Source organism: Haliotis cracherodii, unplaced genomic scaffold (genome assembly GCF_022045235.1).
Source record: "Haliotis cracherodii isolate W230 unplaced genomic scaffold, xgHalCrac1.p SCAF_7, whole genome shotgun sequence".
NCBI classification, from domain to species: domain Eukaryota; kingdom Metazoa; phylum Mollusca; class Gastropoda; order Lepetellida; family Haliotidae; genus Haliotis; species Haliotis cracherodii.
In genome coordinates, this window is record NW_027266330.1 from 36,598,069 (window position 1) to 36,622,018 (window position 23,950).

A 23,950-nucleotide genomic window follows, 5' to 3' on the forward strand; every position below is an offset into this window, starting at 1 on the left:
AGCCGCTGCACTACCTCTGACGTAGACACACAACATCTGTAAACATTACAAGTCACGCTGTATGCCGTTTGAAGGACAACTTTGTAATTTAATTCTTTACAACTTGAAATTAAATAAAAATTCTGAAACCTGTGCATCTTGCGAGTTTCCATCTCAGAGGGATCGTAAGAAATGTATGAATTAAAATCAATAAAAATTAGTTTTATCTCATCCCGATCAAAGTTCGGGGAAGACGGAAGTGGAGATACATGTAAGCGTGGATGAAGGATTAGGAGGGACGGTAATTGGAAAACTTCCCCAGTCCCGCAGGAGTTACTCTGTACTTTAATTTGAATTAAACTTTTTGTCAGAGTACAAGAGGAAGTCTCTTTATTTATTTCTCAAGGATATCTTCAGTCGTTAGTTCAGAAGCATAGAGTAGGAAGAAGTGGTTTGGAATTGAGGCATGTTATTGTCAGTACCCACTTCTCCGTGAGGTCGTTTCCAAAGGTTGCTCAGACATCGGTCTGTAGTTCGGCAATATATACAATGTGTAAGTAGTTTGATCGCATTGTCTTTGAAAAGCCACGTGGGTTCGACGCCATATGTTGAGAGGGTGGGGGATGGAAACGAAGAAGATGGGGATGGGGGATGTGTGTTTGGTTGTGGTGGTGGGGATGGGGTGGTGGGGATGGGGGTGGTGTAGTGTGAAAATCTTGGGTTAATGCAACATCTGGTTCACCTGCCAAGCAATGGGGATGCTCACCACAGCATGTGCAAACTGTGTCTACAACTAAATAGTTATTTGGGTCTAAAGCTTGGTTTTGAAAGCAGTGGCATCTGCGGAGACAGCTGTTGGTGAGCGTCTAAAGTCGATTGATTCTTCTGGCATTTCTTGTTCAGTAAATGTTCTCACTCTCTCTGCGTGTCTAGAAGAAAATCGCTGATTCGACAAATTAAACAGCTTTGTCGCGTGAAGGAACTGTATCGATAGTAGGTGTCACTGTCACTTGTGGATGACGCACATTGATGAAGTGTCTGTTAGAAAAATAACCCGATTTTTAGGTGTTCACTGATGGCCGACAGGTGTTTACCGACGGACGATAGGTGTTCATTGACGGACGATAGGTGTTCATTGAATGACGATATGTGTCCACTGACGGACGATAGGTGTTCATTGATGGACGATAGGTGTTCATTGACGGACGATAGGTGTTCACTGACGGACGATAGGTGTCCACTGACGGACGGTATGCATCCACTGACGGACGATAGGTGTTCACTGACGGACGATAGGTGTTCACTGACGGACGATAGGTGTTCACTGACGGACGATATGTGTCCACTGACGGACGATATGTGTCCACTGACGGACGATAGGTGTTCACTGACGGACGGTATGCATCATCTGACGGACAATAGGTCAGGGAATATCTAGAGATAGCTTCTCTAGCACACCGGTAGGGAACATCTTGAGATGTCTTCTCTTGCACACCGGTAGGGAATATCTAGAGATGGCTTCTCTAGCACACCGGTAGGGAATATCTAGAGATGGCTTCTCTAGCACACCGGTAGGGAATATCTAGAGATGGCTTCTCTAGCACACCGGTAGGGAATATCTAGAGATGGCTTCTCTAGCACACCGGTAGGGAATATCTAGAGATGGCTTCTCTAGCACACCGGTAGGGAACATCTAGAGATGGCTTCTCTAGCACACCGGTAGGGAACATCTAGAGATGGCTTCTCTAGCACACCGGTAGGAAACATCAAGAGATGTCTTCTCTCACACAAAGGCAGGGAACATCTAGAGATAGCTTCTCTAGCACACCGGTAGGGAACATCTTGAGATGTCTTCTCTTGCACACCGGTAGGGAATATCTAGAGATGGCTTCTCTAGCACACCGGTAGGGAATATCTAGAGATGGCTTCTCTAGCACAACGGTAGGGAACATCTAGAGATGGCTTCTCTAGCACACCGGTAGGGAATATCTAGAGATGGCTTCTCTAGCACACCGGTAGGAAACATCTAGAGATGGCTTCTCTAGCACACCGGTAGGGAATATCTAGAGATGGCTTCTCTAGCACACCGGTAGGGGATATCTAGAGATGGCTTCTCTAGCACACCGGTAGGGAATATCTAGAGATGGCTTCTCTAGCACACCGGTAGGGAATATCTAGAGATGGCTTCTCTAGCACACCGGTAGGGAATATCTAGAGATGGCTTCTCTAGCACACCGGTAGGGAATATCTAGAGATGGCTTCTCTAGCACACCGGTAGGGAATATTTTGAGATGGCTTCTCTAGCACACAGGCAGGGAACATCTTGAGATGGCGTCTCTAACGTCCACATCAGGTGCAACTGCCCCCATTCATTAACATAGATTTACGACTTCTGAACCGGGCCCGGGAGGACTAGCTGCAGTAAGTGCACAGACTATTGGGTTTGCAATGTGACAGATGCCACGTTTCCGACACAACCAGCAAACTCCGGAAGTCCGCTCTTAGTACCTGTCTGTCTGGAGAAATACAATCACAGGTGAAACCTTTAGGAAAGGCATAATTACTCACGTTTTTTTTTGCGAGACGAAATAATGAGAAAACATTACGCTTGATGACATTTTAATGAACCGCAGAAGAAACGGGATACGTGAATTGTTCGTGGAATGTGCATGTCAGGTGTGAGAGCAACCATACCATTACTCAATGCAGGTAACAGGAAAACGTATACAGCCATGTAACAGATATACCAGACAGCAATCTAACATGTTAGGAGTGAGCGAGTTTGTTTTAACGCCGCTTTGAAAAGTATTCCAGTTGTCACGGTGTGTCAGCTTAATGTCTATGTCAATGTCACATATCACATATTATATACTTGTAAAGTAGTGTATCAGATATACGTGTATAGCCATGTGACACATATGCGAGTATAGCCATGTATCATATGTACGTGTATAGCCATGTGACACATATACGAGTATAGCCATGTATCATATATACGCGTATAGCCATGTAACATCCATACGTGTATAGCCATGTAACATATACGTGTATAGCAATTTATCATATATACGTGTATAGCCATGTGGCATATATACGTATATAGCCATGTAACATATATACGTGTATAGCCATGTAATATATATATACATGTACAACCATGTAACATATATACATGCATATCTAGGTGACTGATATACGTGTATAGCCATGTAACATATCTACGTAAATAGCCATGTAACATATGTACGTGTATATAGCCATGTGACATATATACGTGTATAGCCATGTGACATATATACGTATAGAGCCATGTGACATATATACGTGTATAGCCATGTGACATATATACGTGTATAGCCATATGACATATATACGTATAGAGCCATGTGCCATATATACGTATAGAGCCATGTGACATATATACGTGTATAGCCATGTGACATATATACGTATAGAGCCATGTGACATATATACGTGTATAGCCATGTGACATATATACGTATACATCCATGTGACATATATACGTATATAGCCATGTAACATGTATACGTGCATGTCTAGGTGACTGATATACGTGTATAGCCATGTAACATATCTACGTGTATAGCCATGTAACATATATGTCCATATCTAGCTTACTGATATATGTGTACAGCTATGTAACAAATGTACGTATACAGTCATGTAACACATATACGTGTATAGCCATGTGACTTATATACGTTTACAGCCATGTGACATATATACGTGTATAGCCATGTAACAAATATACGTATAGAGCCATGTGAAATATATACGTGTATAGCCATGTGACTTATGTACGTATAGAGCCATGTGCCATATATACATGTATAGCCATGTAACATATATGCGTGCATATCCAGGTTACTGGTATGTACGTGTACATTATTGTAACAGATATCCATGTACAGCAACGTAACAGATACGGGTGAATGGCCATGTATCAGATATGTATGTACATAAATGTAACAGATTTGTGTATAGCCATTTATCACGTCTACCCATGTAGTCATTTTTGTTAACGCCCCACTCAACAAAATTCCAGCTGTATGACAACATTATGTAAATAGACGGGTCTGGACCAGAAAAATCCAATGATCGACATCATGAGCACCGATCCACACAAATGGGATACAGTGACATGCAATCAACGAAGTCACCGAGCCTGACCACCCGATCTATTGAAACGACAAGCATTGTTGCCTGGGGCATACATTCATACCCAGAATCCCTACGAGGACAATGTATATGCGAATAGCTATCAGACAGGTATACGTGTATAGCCACGCGCGTAAATGATTACCCAGTAATACGACTGCTTTACGGCCTAACGCGTATCCCTACACGCTCATTACACTAGACGAAGGAGGTTATCAGGCTGAGATCGGCGGCTTTAATCGCCATACACATATGTGAGTGTCTAACGTGTCTACCAGAGCTCTACTGTCTGTCTGTCGCTATCTGAAACAAATCTGGCCTAGGGTCAAGATCTATAATCACAGATCCAAGTGTTTAGTAACCTAGATAATTGAACTGTGTCAACCATGAGGGTCTGTAAATGAATCACATACCGGAACCGGAAGTGGTAAGTTACGCGAGACGTCTGCCCAACAAGCACCGTAGTCTCGTGAACCTGTGGTCTGGCAATATCTTGGGTTTGCGTGGTAGGGTGTTGCAGGACCCATGGTAACATCAGTATCGTCTCTCCACGCTGTGATACACTAAGGATGTCGTCTGCGGGTAAGTGGTTTGTTGAGGGTCAATGTTCTGTGTGGTATTTATTGAGTGGAAACTTCAAGAAACATGCGTCAAATTTCAGTTAAACGTGGACGAAAGGATATGCCTTCAGGATAACAGAAACACTTGAAGTCTTAAACTAGTTATGCGTGGGTGAGTCTTTTTGCTTGTCCACTGAGATACCCTGCCGCAGTTAATGTGGGAGGAAAGCCCGAAGTAATGCAGGTCTCAGACGTTTACCACTTAGGTGAAACCCACGAGCACGGGTATGGTGCTGACAAACCTAGAAACATAATTGGGGCGAACCTGGATTCGAACCCACAACCATAGGTTTCTGGCGTGCCCAAGGGACGCAACTCTGCACAGCGAATCGCGGCGCCTTAGACGACTGGGCCACCCGTGCCCCCCATATGTATTGAGTGTATTAACAAGGTGGTCGACGGGACAAACGACAAAATTGTATGTCAGTATGATTGACACGACCATCACTACTAACAATACTATGCACTCCACCCTCACCCATCTATTCCAATTACCCCACGCCGTACCCAACTTACCCCTTACCCCATCGCTCTAAGCCACCCACCTGCTACCCCGCCCCTCACACCCGTCCAGTCCCTACTCATCATCACACCCTTCAATCCCATCCCCCCACCCTCACTGCTCCCCCACTGCCCCCATCAGGTGACCACACCTACTTAACCTCACAACTCAAGGTATATCAGCTTCACTAATAAAACAATTCCAAAACTTCGACTTCACATTAAACAAACTTCGGTCTGTTTCCCCAAGAACGAGTTACATAAACTTCGGAATTCAAACCAAATAAGCAATCTCAGTCTCCTTGAGCTTCACAGACACACAGGGGTTTGGCCAAGGAAAGGTTAATGCATTTTCGATACGTTTGTAAACACACCCGGAAGCTCCAACGTTTGCCCATATGCATTAGAGAGCCTGTGGTATCCTATGTGGAGGCAACGTTTCCCTTGCCACGTTGTCCTTGCCACAAACTGTCGACTGTCCCGCTGATTGAATCCGGTGGGGCCATGAGACAATATGGCCCGGGTAATTGGCCCCGCGTGGGTACACAAAAGTAGAGGTAAACCCAGTGACAGATACATATAAACCACTTGGGAAATAACAACATACTTTGAGAAAGACATTGCTCGGGCCGTGACCTTCGTTAAGAGGCGTTTACGCTGGAGATATCGGGAATGTATGATCGACGTGACGGCGCATGTGTAGATGTGTTAAAAAACACAAGCAAACAAACAATCACACGAGGCTCCGTGGCATCGTCTACGAGGCAACTCTTCTCATACCAGGGAATCCCTGAAGACCATTAGGCAATCGCTTCGGTTACCCAATCATATACCAGGCAGTCGCTTCGTATACCAGACAGTCACTTCGAATACCAGGCAACCTCTCAAAATACCTGAATATACCACAGAGACCCTTCAACTACCTGGAAACCCGTCCTACTACATATAAACCCGTCCGACAACATAGAAATCCCTTCGACTACCTCGAAATCCGTTTGACTACCCGGAAACCCGTTTGACAACCGAGAAACCCCTTTGACTGCCTAGAAACCCTCTCAACTACCTAGAAACGCCTTCGACTACCTAGAAACCCATTCGACTACTGAAAAACCCCTTCAGCTACCTAGAAACATCTTCCACTACCGATATACACCTTCCGCTACCTAGAAACCCCTTCCACTACCTAGAAACCCTTTCCACTACCTAGAAACACCTTCGACTATCAAAAAACCACTTCGACTACATTGAAACCATTTCAACTACCTAGAAACCCCTTCGACTACCGAGAAACCCCTTCGACTATCGAGAAACCCCTTTGAATACGTAGAAATCCCTTCGACTACTGAGAAACCCCTTCGAGAATCGAGTAACCCCTTCCACTATCTAGAAACCCCTTCGACTATCGAGAAACCCCTTCCACTACCGAGAAACCCTTCGACAATCGATAAACCCCTTTGTCTACCTAGAAACCCCTTCGACTATCGAGAAACCCCCTCAACTATCTAGGAAACCCTTCGACTATCAAGAAACCCCTTCGACTACCTAGAAATCCCCTCGACTACCGTGAAACCCCTTCGACTATCGAGAAACCCCTTCCAGTACCTAGAAACCCCTTCGACTATCGGGAAACCCCTTCGACTATCGAGAAACCCCTTCGACTATCGAGAAACCCCTTCGACTACCTAGAAACCCCTTCGACTATCAAGAAACCCCTTCGACTACCGAGAAACCCCTTCCACTACCGAGAAACCCTTCGACAATCGATAAACCCCTTTGTCTACCTAGAAACCCCTTCGACTATCGAGAAACCCCCTCAACTATCTAGGAAACCCTTCGACTATCAAGAAACCCCTTCGACTACCTAGAAATCCCCTCGACTACCGTGAAACCCCTTCGACTATCGAGAAACCCCTTCCAGTACCTAGAAACCCCTTCGACTATCGGGAAACCCCTTCGACTATCGAGAAACCCCTTCGACTATCGAGAAACCCCTTCGACTACCTAGAAACCCCTTCGACTATCAAGAAACCCCTTCGACTACCTAGAAACCCCTTCGACTACCGGGAAACCCTTTCGACTACCTGGAAACCCCTTCAAATATAGAAAAAAAACCTTCGACTACCGAGAGAAACCACTTCCACTACCTAGAAACCCCTTCGACTACCTAGGAACCCCTTCGAAACCTAGAAACCAACCATGAGATAAGGAACCTTATGGGTGAAACATCATACTTCATTTTATATTTCAAAACTACGGTATCTCAGGACCACAAAAATATACAAACATGTGGATTCGTTTTCTGCAAAGTCCCATTTTTTCAGATTTAAGACCGTTTATGTAATAATTGCAGTTTTTAGAGCTAATGTAAGATTAATTGAAAGTAGATAGGCATGCCGAAATGCTTTGAAATAATGTTTTCATTACGAACTAACGAGAGAAAAAAACAATATTCTTTTGACAGTTTAAACACTTGGCGAGTACGTTGACGTCAAACGTCTTTCTGTTTGACATCACAGCATAATCTTAGCACACTCAGGTCCATTTAGTCCAGGCAATCTATGCCATTTTTGCACTCAACTTTGAAAAAATTGCATAAAACATACTAAAAGTCCCAAGCAATCCCAGTTTGGGAAATATGTCTAATTAACACAATCCAATATGGCCACCAATTATCAACATATCTTCCATGTTTCAGATCAGGTTCAATGTTTCAATGAAAAAGCATGTGTTGTTTTGCTAAATAGACGTATAAAGTTTCTAGAAAGATATTTACAACTACTGAACGTTTTCGACTGTTGACAAATTACAAAAATTCAAGATGGCCGCCAATTTCAAGATGGCCGACATATTCCCTAAATGTGTGTTTAAACTGTTGAATCTTTTAACTCTAATACAGTGTGCTAGGACTTATATGCATATAACTTGGCACACTAACTCACTGAAGTATAGTATACAAACTCCGTCACCAGAGCTTTGGTGAGCTTCAGTACATGTATATAAGCTGTATATATGTGTTCTGTATCTGGAAAACAGTTCCAGTCAAATTCTAATATTAGTCATGTCACTTTGACATGTTTTTAGTACGGATCATTTGGAGGTGCCTATTAAAAGTGAACTATATTTTATGAGGGAGTACAGATGGAATCAAAATCAATATTAATTTCCCATAGGGGCTCGGCTATCGGTGAAATTATTTTCAGTATTCCACACTGAGGATGTTTGCTTCCTACTGGCGAGGTCACGCATCTTCCACAGTTTTCGTTTTGTGCTCATGCAACGTCACGATGACGTCATTCATTGTTTATGACATCATAAGCGATCTTATGTGACGTCATTCCAGTAATTGATTGATTCAGCTCATCGTGAAAGCAAAAGTTTTGCACATTCATAGATATTTATAAATAATGGTTCGTGACAAATTTCAGTCGGGAAAGAATCCGATCCTAGTACCTCGTAGGTTGCTTTCGTCAGGAAGCCAAAACGTCAGAACAAACGACAAGCTATAGGTAAACCCTACTCGTCTACGACAAGTTGAGCTAATAAAGCCCAGACAGTTGTGATACGTTCGTCCAACAATCAGTGATCCAGGAATAGAACTGGGTCATGCCTGCACATCAAGCAGCCCCTGTTTCATCAAGCAGGCGACGTTAACAAGAACGCCAGACGTTGCCGCTGTCCCGCCCTGTGTGTAATAGGTAGAACCATGAACTACTTGTATGGACGCGGGCCTCATAAAGCAAATGTATCGTGTGTAGAACGGACATGAGTGACGAGATTGGGGATGTGCAGGTAGTCGGGATGAAAATCAATTCTCGGGGGCAATGGGGAAAGGTCATTTAACGATGGTGCAGCAGCTGTAGCGCACAACGTGCCTCACATAAAACAGAGAAATTACAAATTAACGAGTCCGCGCCAGCGCTGTATGAAAGATAAAAAGAGACGCCACTTTGATGATATATTACTTTGAATGTATGTTGAGAACATGCCCTTCATATTTGATGGACCAGGTGGTTTATATAAGTGTGAGGATGTGATCTATTACAGTTGCTGAGCAAGAGGTAGTGATCGAGTGAGTGAGTGAGTGGGTAGGTGAATGAATGAGTGTGTGTGTGTGTGGGGTGGGTGGGGGGGGTGGGGGGGGGGGCTGGGGGGGGGGGGGGGTGGGGGTGTGAGTGAGTGAGTGAGTGAGTGAGTGCTCAGTTGACAATGAGAGCCAGTTCGTATGGCTATGCACGGCTTTTAGCAATATTCCAGGAATAATAATTAATGTAACCCCGAAGCACAGAATGATCGTGTCTAATAACTTTCCGATATATTAGCGGTTCTCAATGCTTATTGGTCATTTGAAGCCACATAGCGTCACCGTGCTGATCTATTGTTTATGAGTCACAAATTGATTACATTACGTCATCTGAACAACAGGGTGCCCTCAGTTTTCTGTAGGGTTGGGATTAACACAATTCCTTCACTCGGGACAGATAATCAGTAACCCCTCGATGCTCGGTGCTTGTTCTGTAAATACATTGTATGGTTCGACTAAAAGAGAGCCGAAAAGTATTAACTTAGGGTGGTGATCATCTGGGTGTTTCTCTTTACTGGTCGTACATTTCGTCTTGTACTATCAACCACTGGTTTGCGAGGTCGTCATTACAAAGCTGAAAAGTTGACGTCAAACACCTACTCACTCACTCACTCACTCACTCACTCACCGGTTTATACCACACCTATTTATTTATTTGTGTGTGTGTGTGTGTGTGTGTGTGTGTGTGTGTGTGTGTGTGTGTGTGTGTGTATTTAGCGACATCGTGGAATTTAAAGTATATCGGTTTTGTGTGGATGAGTGAGAGAGCTGTGATACTGTGGAATATCCCAGTCAGCTGTATATCTCAGATAGGAATAACTGACTTGCTGTAGAAACACTGTCACTGCACGTTACCATATATCCTGAAGTAAATATCCCTCCGCGGTACTCGTGTGATGAAGTCAGTATTACTCCGCGGTACTCGTGTGATGAAGTCAGTATTACACCGTGGTACTCGTGTGATGAAGTCAGTATTACTCCGCGGTACTCGTGTGATGAAGTCAGTATCGTGCCGTGGTACTCGTGTGATGAAGTCTGTATCACCCTATGGTACTCGTGTGATGAAGTAAATATCACTCCGTGGTACTCGTGTGATGAAGTCTGTATCACCCTATGGTACTCGTGTGATGTAGTAAATATCACTCCGTGGTATTCGTGTGAGGAAGTCTGTATCACACCGTGGTACTCGTGTGATAAAGTCTGTATCACACCGTGGTACTCGTGCGATGAAGTCAGTATCACTCGGCGGTACTCATGTGATGAAGTCTGTATCACCCTATGGTACTCGTGTGATGAAGTAAATATCACTCCGTGGTATTCGTGTGATAAAGTCTGTATCACACCGTGGTACTTGTGTAATGAAGTCAGTATCACTCAGTGGTACTCGTGTGATGAAGTCAGTATCACTCGGCGGTACTCGTGTGATGAAGTCAGTATCACTCAGTGGTACTCGTGTGATAAAGTCAGTATCTCTCAGTGGTACTCCAGTGATGAAGTCAGTATCACTCGGTGGTACTCGTGTGATGAAGTCAGTATCACTCGGCGGTACTCGTGTGATGAAGTCTGTATCACCCTATGGTACTCGTGTGATGAAGTAAATATCACTCCGTGGTATTCGTGTGATAAAGTCTGTATCACACCGTGGTACTTGTGTAATGAAGTCAGTATCACTCGGCGGTACTCGTGTGATGAAGTCAGTATCACTCGGCGGTACTCGTGTGATGAAGTCAGTATCACTCAGTGGTACTCGTGTGATAAAGTCAGTATCACTCAGTGGTACTCCAGTGATGAAGTCAGTATCACTCCGTGGTATTCGTGTGATGAAGTCAGTATCACTCTGTGGTACTCGTGTGATGAAGTCTGTATCACCCTATGGTACTCGTGTGATGAAGCAAATATCACTCCGTGGTATTCGTGTGATAAAGTCTGTATCACACCGTGGTACTTGTGTAATGAAGTCAGTATCACTCGGCGGTACTCGTGTAATAAAGTCAGTATCACTCAGTGGTACTCGTGTGATAAAGTCAGTATCACTCAGTGGTACTCGTGTGATAAAGTCAGTATCACTCAGTGGTACTCCAGTGATGAAGTCAGTATCACTCGGTGGTACTCGTGTGATGAAATCAGTATCGCCCCGTGGTACTCGTGTGATAAAATCTGTATCGCCCCGTGGTACTCGTGTGATGAAGTCTGTATCACTGTATACTGAATGTGTTCAATACCAGTCCGTAAGCCAGTATAAAAAGCATTCAGGCTTGTCATATTACCCATGGCCAAATAAAATGACCGATTATCAAACATACGAAATGTAGTGAAAACTGATTATTTCTGTTGAAGTTATCCTCCGGAATCTTGCCTTCGACTAGTTGAGCCAATAACACTTAAAACCTCATCCCAGATGATAATACGCGCCCCTTGGCTTCGGCATCGTTAAACGCACAGATCACGAAGAACGGCACTTCAATGTCGGTCAGCGCTGAACACGCTCTTCACAGATCTGCCTATGCCGCGATTCATCTTTTATTACAAGGACTGTATTAAAGGGAACGTATGTGTTCTCGGTCGGATGCTATCTGTCAATGATCGTACATCCTCTCTCTGAGGTCGACTTAACTGTCCCAGTACGATGGTGTCGGAGTAGACTTCCACAAGCCTCCGAGGCAATGAATATTAGTTTAAATCATAATTCCTAGATCATATACATAATACGAACGCGTTGTCCTAAAAAAAGACTGAATGCTTATCTGGACATGTCGATTATAAGGATAAAACAACGATATATCCATGGCCTTATAATTCAATGTAGCCTTGGAGCAAGGCTAGTGTTGGCGCTTTATCGGCGTTTGTAAAGCGTTTTGGCAAATGCTTTCTGAATTGAGTCAGAGAATCTTGTGCAGACCGTCGTCATTGTGAGGGTATCAATAACTGGTACTTGCTACGCCATGATGTATGTAAACATAGGCACAATATAGACACGCGACCATTAGGGGCTGGTAATTTATAATGGGGGTTTGATGTGTATGCGTGTGTGGTGGTGTTGGTGGTAGTTGTAGGGGAGATGGAGGTCTGAGGACTGTATCGTAAATTGCCGACTATCCATGTTTAATGTCCAGTATTCGTCGTCACACAGAGTGAGTGAGTAAGTATGCTTTTACGCCTCTTTTCGCAATATTCCACAATATCACGGCGGGGGGACACCAGAAAGGGACTTCACACATTGTACCCATGTCGGGAATCGAACCCGGGTCTTCGGCCTGACGAGCGTACACTTTAACCGCTAGGCTACCCGACCGCTCCTCCTCACAAACAAATGGGGGATGGAAGGGGGGGGGGGGGGGTTGTGGTTAATAGCCCCTTGAAGGTGTGAGGTCATTGTCACGATTAGACATGACTGACTTATCTGATAGGGACCGACCATTTGAAAGTAGTTCCTGAAAATGCAAATAAATATCCTGCAACAGTATGATGTGGTTTAGTTAAATAATTGTTTGGTTTGGAGAAAGAAAGTGTATGTCTGGGTGCGATTGCCGAGTGGTTCATATGCGTGTTACTGGACAAACTGAGAATATCCGAATCAGTGTTACAGGCTCTGCTGAAGACGTTCCAGTGGTGTGGATGTGTGTTATCACCTCTCTTCCCTGGACGCCAGATCAGAAGGGAGGTGTGAAGCCTCCTCAGAGTGTCACGCAATCAGGTGGCAGCACGGGCCACGACACGCACGGCGCAGCCTTCGTCACGTTACGGGCAGCAAAGGTCACGGCTCTCGCAGTAAGCCTTCGTCACGTTGCAGGCAGCAAAGGTCACGGCACCCGCAGTAAGCCTTCGTCACGTTACAGGCAGCAAATGTCACGGCTCTCGCAGTAAGCCTTCGTCACGTTGCAGGCAGCAAAAGTCACGGCTCTCGCAGTAAGCCTTCGTCACGTTGCAGGCAGCAAAGGTCACGACATGCACGGCGCAGCCTTCGCCACGTTACGGGCAGCACGGGCCACGACACGCACGGCGCAGCCTTCGTCACGTTACGGGCAGCACGGGCCACGACACGCACGGCGCAGCCTTCGTCACGTTGCAGGCAGCAAAGGTTACGACACGCACGGCGCAGCCTTCGTCACGTTACGGGCAGCAAAGGTCACGGCTCTCGCAGTAAGCCTTCGTCACGTTGCAGGCAGCACGGGCCACGACACGCACGGCGCAGCCTTCGTCACGTTACGGGCAGCAAAGGTCACGGCTCTCGCAGTAAGCCTTCGTCACGTTGCAGGCAGCAAAGGCCACGACACGCACGGCGCAGCCTTCGTCACGTTACGGGCAGCAAAGGTCACGGCTCTCGCAGTAAGCCTTCGTCACGTTGCAGGCAGTAAAGGTCACGGCACCCGCAGTAAGCCTTCGTCACGTTGCAGGCAGCAAAGGTCACGGCTCTAGCAGTAAGCCTTCGTCACGTTGCAGGCAGCAAAGGTTACGACACGCACGGCGCAGCCTTCGCCACGTTACGGGCAGCACGGGCCACGACACGCACGGCGCAGCCTTCGTCACGTTACGGGCAGCACGGGCCACGACACGCACGGCGCAGCCTTCGTCACGTTGCAGGCAGCAAAGGCCACGACACGCACGGCGCAGCCTTCGTCACGTTACGGGCAGCAAAGGTCACGGCTCTCGCAGTAAGCCTTCGTCACGTTGCAGGCAGCACGGGCCACGACACGCACGGCGCAGCCTTCGTCACGTTACGAGCAGCAAAGGTCACGGTTCTCGCAGTAAGCCTTCGTCACGTTGCAGGCAGCACGGGCCACGACACGCACGGCGCAGCCTTCGTCACGTTACGGGCAGCAAAGGTCACGGCTCTCGCAGTAAGCCTTCGTCACGTTGCAGGCAGCAAAGGTCACGGCACCCGCAGTAAGCCTTCGTCACGTTACAGGCAGCGAATGTCACGGCTCTCGCAGTAAGCCTTCGTCACGTTGCAGGCAGCAAAAGTCACGGCTCTCGCAGTAAGCCTTCGTCACGTTGCAGGCAGCAAAGGTCACTGCACCCGCAGTAAGCCTTCGTCACGTTGCAGGCAGCAAAGGTCACGGCACCCGCAGTAAGCCTTCGTCACGTTACAGGCAGCAAAGGCCAAGGCTCTTGCAGTAAGCCTTCGTCACGTTACAGGCAGCAAATGTCACGGCACTCGCAGTAAGCCTTCTTCACGTTGCAGGCAGCAAATGTCACGGCACTCGCAGTAAGCCTTCGTCACGTCACGACAGCAAAGGTCACGGCACGTGCACTGAATGTAATGCAGTGTCGCTAGGACCCTGAATAGCAGGTACAATATGTCAATCCAAGGACAGATAACGTCACGGATATCATGTTAAGGACACCTATATACAATAGCGGATAACGTTAGGGACACCCATATACAATAGCGGATAATGTTAAGGAAACCCATACACAATAGCAGATAACGTTAAGGACACCCACATACAATATCAGATAACGTTAAGGACACCCATATACAATAGCAGATAACGTTCAGGACACCCATATACAATAGCAGATAACGTTCAGGACACCCATATACAATAGCAGATAACGTTAAGGACACTTGTGTACAACAGCAGATAACGTTAAGGACACTTGTGTACAACAGCAGATAACGTTAGGGACACTTGTGTACAACAGCAGATAACGTTCAGGACTGAAATATGCAATAACCACAACCCATTATGAGACGTTAGTAAAACATCAGAGATAATCCACCAGTTCCTGCCATATTAACCAGAGCGCATCCCATATAAACTTCTTTTCTATCATTATTTCTGTGACCACGAATTCTAAGAACAGAAATATATGTGGCGACCGAAGCATCCCAGTCTTGTACACTGAATAGTACTGGTCGGTGTTATCGTCAAGAGGGAACCTGTTGCAACCAGAGACAATATCCATGCTTTGACAACTGTTCACGTCTCCTCCTGAAGACAGAGGTCGTCATATCGAACATTTCCACTGCAACTATATCAATACTGATGCTGATGCCAGGTCCGGAGGACGGAGGGGAGCAGTGTAGACAACAAGTCCACTCGTCAACAAAGTGTGGGCTCGATATCCCCGTCCCCTGCCTGGAATACATAAACAAGGGCCCCACCCACATCCTGGCGCACCCACGCACTCAGAGTCGTGTGTGGATGGTTTTTGTACGGAGATAACGATAGTTATATTACAATCGATAAAGTTCAGCAGATGATGCACACATGAAATGTGTTTCTCATCACAAACATACAGGTAGGTGCACTTGCACTGTCCTGTGTCTTGGACACAAGAGTGAGTATGGTTTTACGCCGCTTTTAGCAATGTTCAAGCAATATCACGGCGGGGAACACCGGAAAACGGGATTCACACATTGTACCCATGTGGCGAATGGAACCCGGTCTTTGGCGTGACGAGATGGCGCTTTGACCACTGGGCTACCTCACCGCCCCCATTTAGCAGAAACGAGAACACAGATATGTCCCACTGCTAAGGAACAATAACGAAACAAGTAATTTGAGACCTACCTGTAACATTTAGGCCGGCCATCCTCTGGAACTGACGAATGGCGTCCTTGAACGAGGCCTCTGTTCGTAAAGCTCCCGTCTTGGGATCTTGGGGCACGAGGTATCCATATTTTATGAGGTAACTCTGGAAAGGAAAATGAATATTTATTACTAACCAGCGGAAAAAGGTTACTGAATATGTGTGTGAGTGTGTGCGTGTGCGTGTGTGTGTGCGTGTGCGTGTGCGTGTGAGGGTGGGTGCATGCGTGCGTGCGTGCATGCGTTACATAGCTGCTTGATGTATTGATACATCTACCAGCGCGTCATCGGTTATCGCGCGGATCTCACCATCGAATGTGTGATGAGGGGTAGGAGTTATGATGCTGGGTACGACAAACGATATACTTAATCAAATCATGATTAAATGTATGTACACTGAACGATATGCTCAGACAAACCATGACAAATAAACGTACACTGTACGATATACCCAATCACATCATGGCACGATGTATGCTTACTGTACGAAAAACTCAATCACATAATGATCATGATACAATGTACGTTTACTGTACGATATACTCAATCACATCATGGCACAATGTATGTTTACTGTGTGATGTACTCAATCACATGAGGGCACAATGTATGTTAACTGTACGATGTACTCAATCACATCATAGCACAATGTTTGTTAACTGTACGATGTACTCAATCACATCATGACACAATGTATGTTTACAGTGTGATGCACTCAATCACATGAGGGCACAATGTATGTTAACTGTACGATGTACTCAATGACATCATAGCACAATGTATGTTAACTGTACGATGTACTCAATCACATCATAGCACAATGTATGTTAACTGTACGATGTACTCAATGACATCATAGCACAATGTATGTTAACTGTACGATGTACTCAATCACATCATAGCACAATGTATGTTAACTGTACGATGTACTCAATGACATCATAGCACAATGTATGTTAACTGTACGATGTACTCAATCACAACATGGCACTATGTTTGTTTACTGTACGATATACTCAATCACATCATAGCACAATGTATGTTAACTGTACGATGTACTCAATCACATCATGGCACAATGTATGTTTACTGTGTGATGTACTCAATCACATCATGGAACAATGTATGTTTACTGTACGATATACTCAATCACATCATGGAACAATGTATGCATTCTCTACGATATACTCAATCACATCATGGCACAATATATGTTTACTGTACGAGAAACTCATATACCAAGAACATAATGACACCATAATGTGCTGTATACTTATACACAAACAATACCATGACCCAATTCACGCACATATCGAACGCTACATTGTTACATCGCCTCTTTCAGTATGGACTTTAAATATAAAGAATCAAGCAATGACTTAGTAATAGTATCGATGATAAATAAGCGCGTCTTTGATATACATTACTCATTTGCCGCTGCCGCCAATCGGTTTTAAAGAAGTGGAATACACGACTTATAGACGCACGTAGACCATATCTATCGAAGTCATTGACGTCAGATTGTCTTTACTTCATATATAAGAGCAGTTATCTCAGTGTTGTGCCGCATCTTCCGCTGCAGTGTGTTGATACTTAATGCTCAAACAAGAGCAGATCGATCTCTAAGACTGCTATTTTGTACACGATGAATTATTACTGAGCCAATAGATTATTTGTAGGGGAAGAGACTCTCAGCTGCTCTTCCTAATGGAAGGTAGATGTTCCTGGACAGCTGCCAGTCTCAGTGTCCGACTGTATACACACGAATTGGGGATCGATTCCTGCAACAACCCACTGGTGTACCTAAATATTTATGATAAATACACACCTATAATTGGCGATTGACGTGTATTGTCCATCAAAGTTGACAGATTGGGGGAGGCTGGATGTTTTGGTCCAGTAGGGCAGGAAGACCGACACTGAGCTAATCAGAGATACCAGAATTAAGAATTGCTAGTTTGGGTGTATTTTTGAAACTTAGGATCCTTATTTCTTTAACTAGGCGAGGGGAGTAGAGCATGTTCTGGGAACAGTCCTGGACATGTCCTATATCAGTGTACATATTTACAGAGGGGAACGACCAAGGACATGTCCTTTACTATTTGTGGAAGCTTACTATCAACATAGTAGAACGAAATAAAACGTCAAGCAATGTGCATGTGTGCTGGATTGGAGTTATGGTGGGGATGATGCACACAGTTTGATTGTGGACTGGTGAATGATGATAATGATTGGTGGTGGTAGGGATGGTTTTTGTAGATGATGAGGATGATGATGATGAGGAGGAGGAGGAGAGCCAGGAGGATGATGATGATGACGATGAGGAGGAGAATGAGGATGAGGAGGAGAAGCAGGATGAGGATGATGATGATGATGATGATGATGATGAGGAGGAGGAGGAGGAGGAGAGCCAGGAGGATGATGATGATGAGGAAGAGGATGAGGATGAGGAGGAGAAGCAGGGTGATGATGATGATGATGAGGAGGAGGAGGAGGAGGAGGAGGAGGAGTGGAGGGTGGTTGTGATAGTAATGGTTGTCAGCGAACCAGACCACCCGATTACGTTAGTCGCCTCTGACGACAAGCATAGTCGATGATGATGATGATGAGGAGGAGGAGGAGGAGTGGAGGGTGGTTGTGATAGTAATGGTTGTTAGCGAACCAGACCACCCGATTACGTTAGTCGCCTCTGACGACAAGCATAGTCGATGATGATGATGATGATGAGGAGGAGGAGGAGTGGAGGGTGGTTGTGATAGTAATGGTTGTTAGCGAACCAGACCACCCGATTACGTTAGTCGCCTCTTACGACAAGCATAGTCGATGATGATGATGATGATGAGGAGGAGGAGGAGTGGAGGGTGGTTGTGATAGTAATGGTTGTCAGCGAACCAGACCACCCGATTACGTTAGTCGCCTCTTACGACAAGCATAGTCGATGATGATGATGATGATGAGGAGGAGGAGGAGTGGAGGGTGGTTGTGATAGTAATGGTTGTCAGCGAACCAGACCACCCGATTACGTTAGTCGCCTCTTACGACAAGCATAGTCGATGATGATGATGATGATGATGAGGAGGAGGAGGAGGAGGAGGAGGAGGAGGAGGAGGAGGATAAGGATGGGGTAGGGGTAGGTGATGGCCAGATGGATGTGACGGTGTCGTTATTGGTCGTGGTGGCACTTCTCCAACATTTGTATCAGGTCTTTATTAAATACTCTGTGAATATATAACCTGTTACTGTTGGCTAGATACGCTTCAATGTCTGTCTGCCCGTGTCTAGACTTGCAATGAGTGCCCTGTGTGACACTGAGAAGCTGCCTCTGTTTAATTAGGTAAAATAAAACTAGTTATAACATACTAGAGCGGGACAATAAAGCTGTATTTAGCAGTCAAGTACAGGGAAATTAGCCGATATATTTCTTCAGCGCGAGATCGGCGGTGTGGAAGAGAATATAGCGTGCAGCCACTATGTCCCTAGAGTGAGTGAGTGATAGTCGGTTTATGACATTATCAGCATTATCTCGACAACCCCACACCCTGGGATCAGACAAACTAGAGATCGATAATGTGCTCATCGACCCGATCACTCAATAAATCAGTCAAGGTGAGATTTCTTCCCTCGAAGCTAACCTGTCTTTGTGGTGTCACTTTACCACAAAAAGAAAATAGCGAGAAAAGATTCTCCTCAGAAGTGTCTGCAGGGCATTTTCGCTGAGAAAGAGTTGTGCCATTCGCAGGTGCGCATTTCAGTGGTGATGCGTGTGTGATTTCCTGTGTATAACATAAACGAACGCCATAAAAATTCAGTTTAAACGGCAGTACAATCGTAGGAGCCTCCATTAATGCTATCATGCTATCACGATACGTCGTAAATGCATCGCGGGTGTATACAAAATATGGATTCAGTGGAAATCACTAATGCTGCCTCGGATTCACAATATTATCTTAACATGAAACTCCTTATTTACACATTACTAATAACGCCATGTGAATGACGCTGTGAATAATGACGTCACGCGACTGGCGCCATGAATAATGACGTCACACACAACTGACGTCACGCTCTACTGCATGTGTACTACATGTTTAATCAGTGTGTACTGCATACAAACCACCTCCGTAGTCTAGTGGTTGAGTGTCTGCCCGGGAGGGGAGGGTCCGGGGTTCGATCCCTCGTCGCGTGATACCAAAAGACGTTTAAATATGGTACTTGTTACTACCCCGCCTGGCGTTTTGCATTAAGGGGCTAAAACAAGCACTGGTCGGGGCGGACACACACACACACACACGTTATATCAATGCATTAATCTGGGTCGCGACGTTAAACCCCAATTAACCTCACCTCACCTCACCTCAGGGGGCACGGGTGGCCCAGTATTCTAAGGCGCCGCAATTCGCTGTGCAGAGTTGCGTCCCTTGGACACGCCAGAAACCTATGAGTGTGGGTTCGAATCCCAGTTCGCCCCGATTATGTTTCTAGGTTTGTCAGCACCATACCCGTGCTCGTGGGTTTCATCGAAGTGGTAAACGTCTTAGACCTGCATCACTTCGGGCTTTCCTCCCACATTAAGCTGACACGCCGTGATATAACTGGAATACTGTTAAAAGCGGCGTTAAACACAACTCTCTCACTCACTCACTCACCTCACCTCACCTCTTATGCATTCTATCATACCGCTACAAGACTTCCTCCCCATTTACATATGAATAATATAATGAATTTCTATATAGGCATACACAAAGAACGGTAATGAGCCTGGACGAGGAATATAAAATCAGTCCCTAATACCTCATGAAGTGGGCACTGGTCAAGTGTTGAGACTAACCGGAGTCCATCCGAAGGTGAGAGGTCAACCAGTACCAGTAAATAGTTCCATTGTCATCTGGCCACGCACAGAAATATGACATCCTGCTTATTGGATGTATTCAGTCTGACGGTCATGTTAAATGTTGTCCTGTTATGGCTATTCAAATCATTTCAAAAGAACTCTTTGTTATCGACCATTAATGCAATGCAATCACAATGCCGCTGTAATGTTGTGTTCAACAAAGATCACTGGCATTGTAAGGTCATCGATCGGACAGTCAGTGGCACTGATCCAACCAATCACCCGCCCACCCCACCCCAAACACTACACAAACATACCCACTTTCCCAATTCCGGAACAACCCCCACGTCACGCTGGCAAACTGATTGTCACAAAGAATGTCAAAGATTGTCAAACTGATTAAGCAAATACTTAAACTGGCATATCAGCTAGAATCAACATGACATGATTTAACTCATTGACATTTAAAGGTAATTTCTAGACATCGTGAGGCTAAGTGAGTAGGTTGCTGTGCGATCATCATAATAAAAACAAATAAAACTAAACTAAAACACACCGATTTGATTCCTAAAAAAATGACCGGTATCCGTTCAAGTCTCGCGTGTTTATTCTTGGGAAATGTGCTCCTATTTAGATCAATGGGAAAGGCACGGAATGCGCCATCTAATGTTTTGATTGTCTTGAAATTTCAAGACACGTACATGTAGTTGAACATTCAATATCATATCTTGAAATTCAAAAGAAACTATGTTGAAAATTCGAGTTGTTATCTTGCAAATTCAAGTTATTAAGTTGAAAATTCAAATATATTGTGTATTCAGATAAACTTTAAAAAAGGCTTCACTTTCGGCTTTGATATAACACTGTTTCCAGATAGAAGCTTGAATATTAAAAATAGCATCTCGAAGTTTCATGAATTTGCAAGATAAAAAGATACCGTTTACAGTCCTAATGGGCTTCTGTGAGAATTGTAGCATCTGATCGACTTTTGGTATGCCCAGAAACAGTCTGTATTGGTGTTTTTCGATCTTTTTAAACTTAATAAAATGGTTGAAAATGAAGAATCAGAACTATTGCATTTTACAAGTTGATCCATACACACATTATAACTGGTTCTAGATTTTGAAACGGCTTGAGATATAAATTATTTTCAACCTTTAACCAGTTGTATTATAAAACCCCGGTGATGTCCGTAACGACATGCGCCTGTATCAACTACTGCATCGACTACTGCATCGACTACTGCTTCAACTACTGCATCGACTACTGCATCAACTACTGCATCAACTACTGCATCGACTACTGCATCAACTACTGCATCAACTACTGCTTCAACTACTGCATCGACTACTGCATCAACTACTGCATCAACTACTGCATCGACTACTGCATCAACTACTGCATCAACTACTGCTTCAACTACTGCATCGACTACTGCATCAACTACTGCATCAACTACTGCATCGACTACTGCATCAACTACTGCTTCAACTACTGCATCGACTACTGCATCAACTACTGCATCAACTACTGCATCGACTACTGCATCAACTACTGCATCGACTACTGCATCAACTACTGCATCGACTATTGCATCAACTACTGCATCAACTACTGCATCGACTACTGCATCAACTACTGCATCGACTACTGCATCGACTACTGCATCAACTACTGCATCGACTACTGCATCAACTACTGCATCGACTACTGCATCGACTACTACATCGACTACTGCATCAACTACTGCATCGACTACTGCATCGACTACTGCATCGACTACTGCATCGACTACTGCATCGACTACTGCATCAACTACTGCATCGACTATTGCATCAACTACTGCATCGACTACTGCATCGACTACTGCATCGACTACTGCATCGACTACTGCATCGACTACTGCATCAACTACTGCATCAACTACTGCATCAACTACTGTACCAACTACTGCATCGACTACTGCATCGACTACTGCATCGACTACTGCATCAACTACTGCATCAACTACTGCATCGACTACTGCATCGACTACTGCATCGACTACTACATCGACTACTGCATCGACTACTGCATCAACTACTTCATCGACTACTGCATCGACTACTGCATCAACTACTGCATCGACTACTGCATCGACTACTGCATCAACTACTGCATCAACTACTGCATCGACTATTGCATCGACTACTGCATCGACTACTGCATCGACTATTGCATCGACTACTGCATCGACTATTGCATCGACTACTGCATCGACTACTACATCGACTACTGCATCGACTACTGCATCAACTACAGCATCAACTACTGCATCAAAATGGGCACTATGGTCGTCATATCACTCACTCAAAGAATTAGAATAACGCTTAGTCTCTGAAAATACATAATTTTGATGGAAACAAATAGGTCCATTAACATTGAAAAGGAGCCCAAGCGGGATGGGAGATTCAAAACCTGAACCTGATGAAAATCTAGGCTTACTTCATTTAAGGCTTTTGCATAACACAAGGGGCTGGGCGGAAGGGAAAATGATATGGTTGTGGGATTAGACCGACTATCAAGAAACGAACGGGAAGTTAAAAGTTGGAATCTTCAAATCCATTCTTCACATTCTTCATAAAGAGAAGAACGCATTTGTCACTGTGCGCCCTAAATGACATTGAAGATGAATACCACTTCCTTCTTATATGCCCATTCTATGCAACATTAAGGGCTAAGTATATACCTGAATATTACCATGTCAATCCCAATTTCTTTAAATTCACATCTCTGTTAAACAACTCTAAGTACTTACTTTTACAAAAAGTATCGATGTACATTTATCATGCAATGAGACACAGAAAACATATTATTTTATAGACTCTACTACTCTGAATGTACAACTCATAAATGTACTATAGGTCTGTGGCCTCCATCAGTACAGAAATTAAGAAATTGAATCACACATTCATAGAAAACAGTCCCAACAAACTGAGGCCACACATTCTAGATGCAACCTCTGCAACAGTGATGACACCAGCTGTCATGGAAGTCCAGTTAATGTGTTTTCGCTGTAGGACAATGACCAATGGTTCATCAAAGCATAAGCTGGGGTGAACTTTCTTTACACCCAGGCAAAAACACCATGACCCGTGAAAGGCGTCAGTGAAGGCCACACATGATGGACACTCGACAATAAACGTCAGACAATTCAATATATATAAACACTGAACAAAAAAAG

General features: G+C 44.7%; 1 protein-coding gene across 1 annotated transcript in view; it reads right to left on the reverse strand.

The window, feature by feature from the left end:
• The window catches only part of LOC139447182 (matrix metalloproteinase-16-like), an 89,527-nt gene that overhangs the window by 31,877 nt on the left and 33,700 nt on the right, over window positions 1-23,950 (reverse strand). The window contains exon 2 of the mRNA XM_071228395.1: window positions 15,879-16,002. Within this exon, the coding sequence (XP_071084496.1) occupies window positions 15,879-16,002 (124 nt within the window). The remainder of the gene's footprint in view (window positions 1-15,878; window positions 16,003-23,950) is intronic.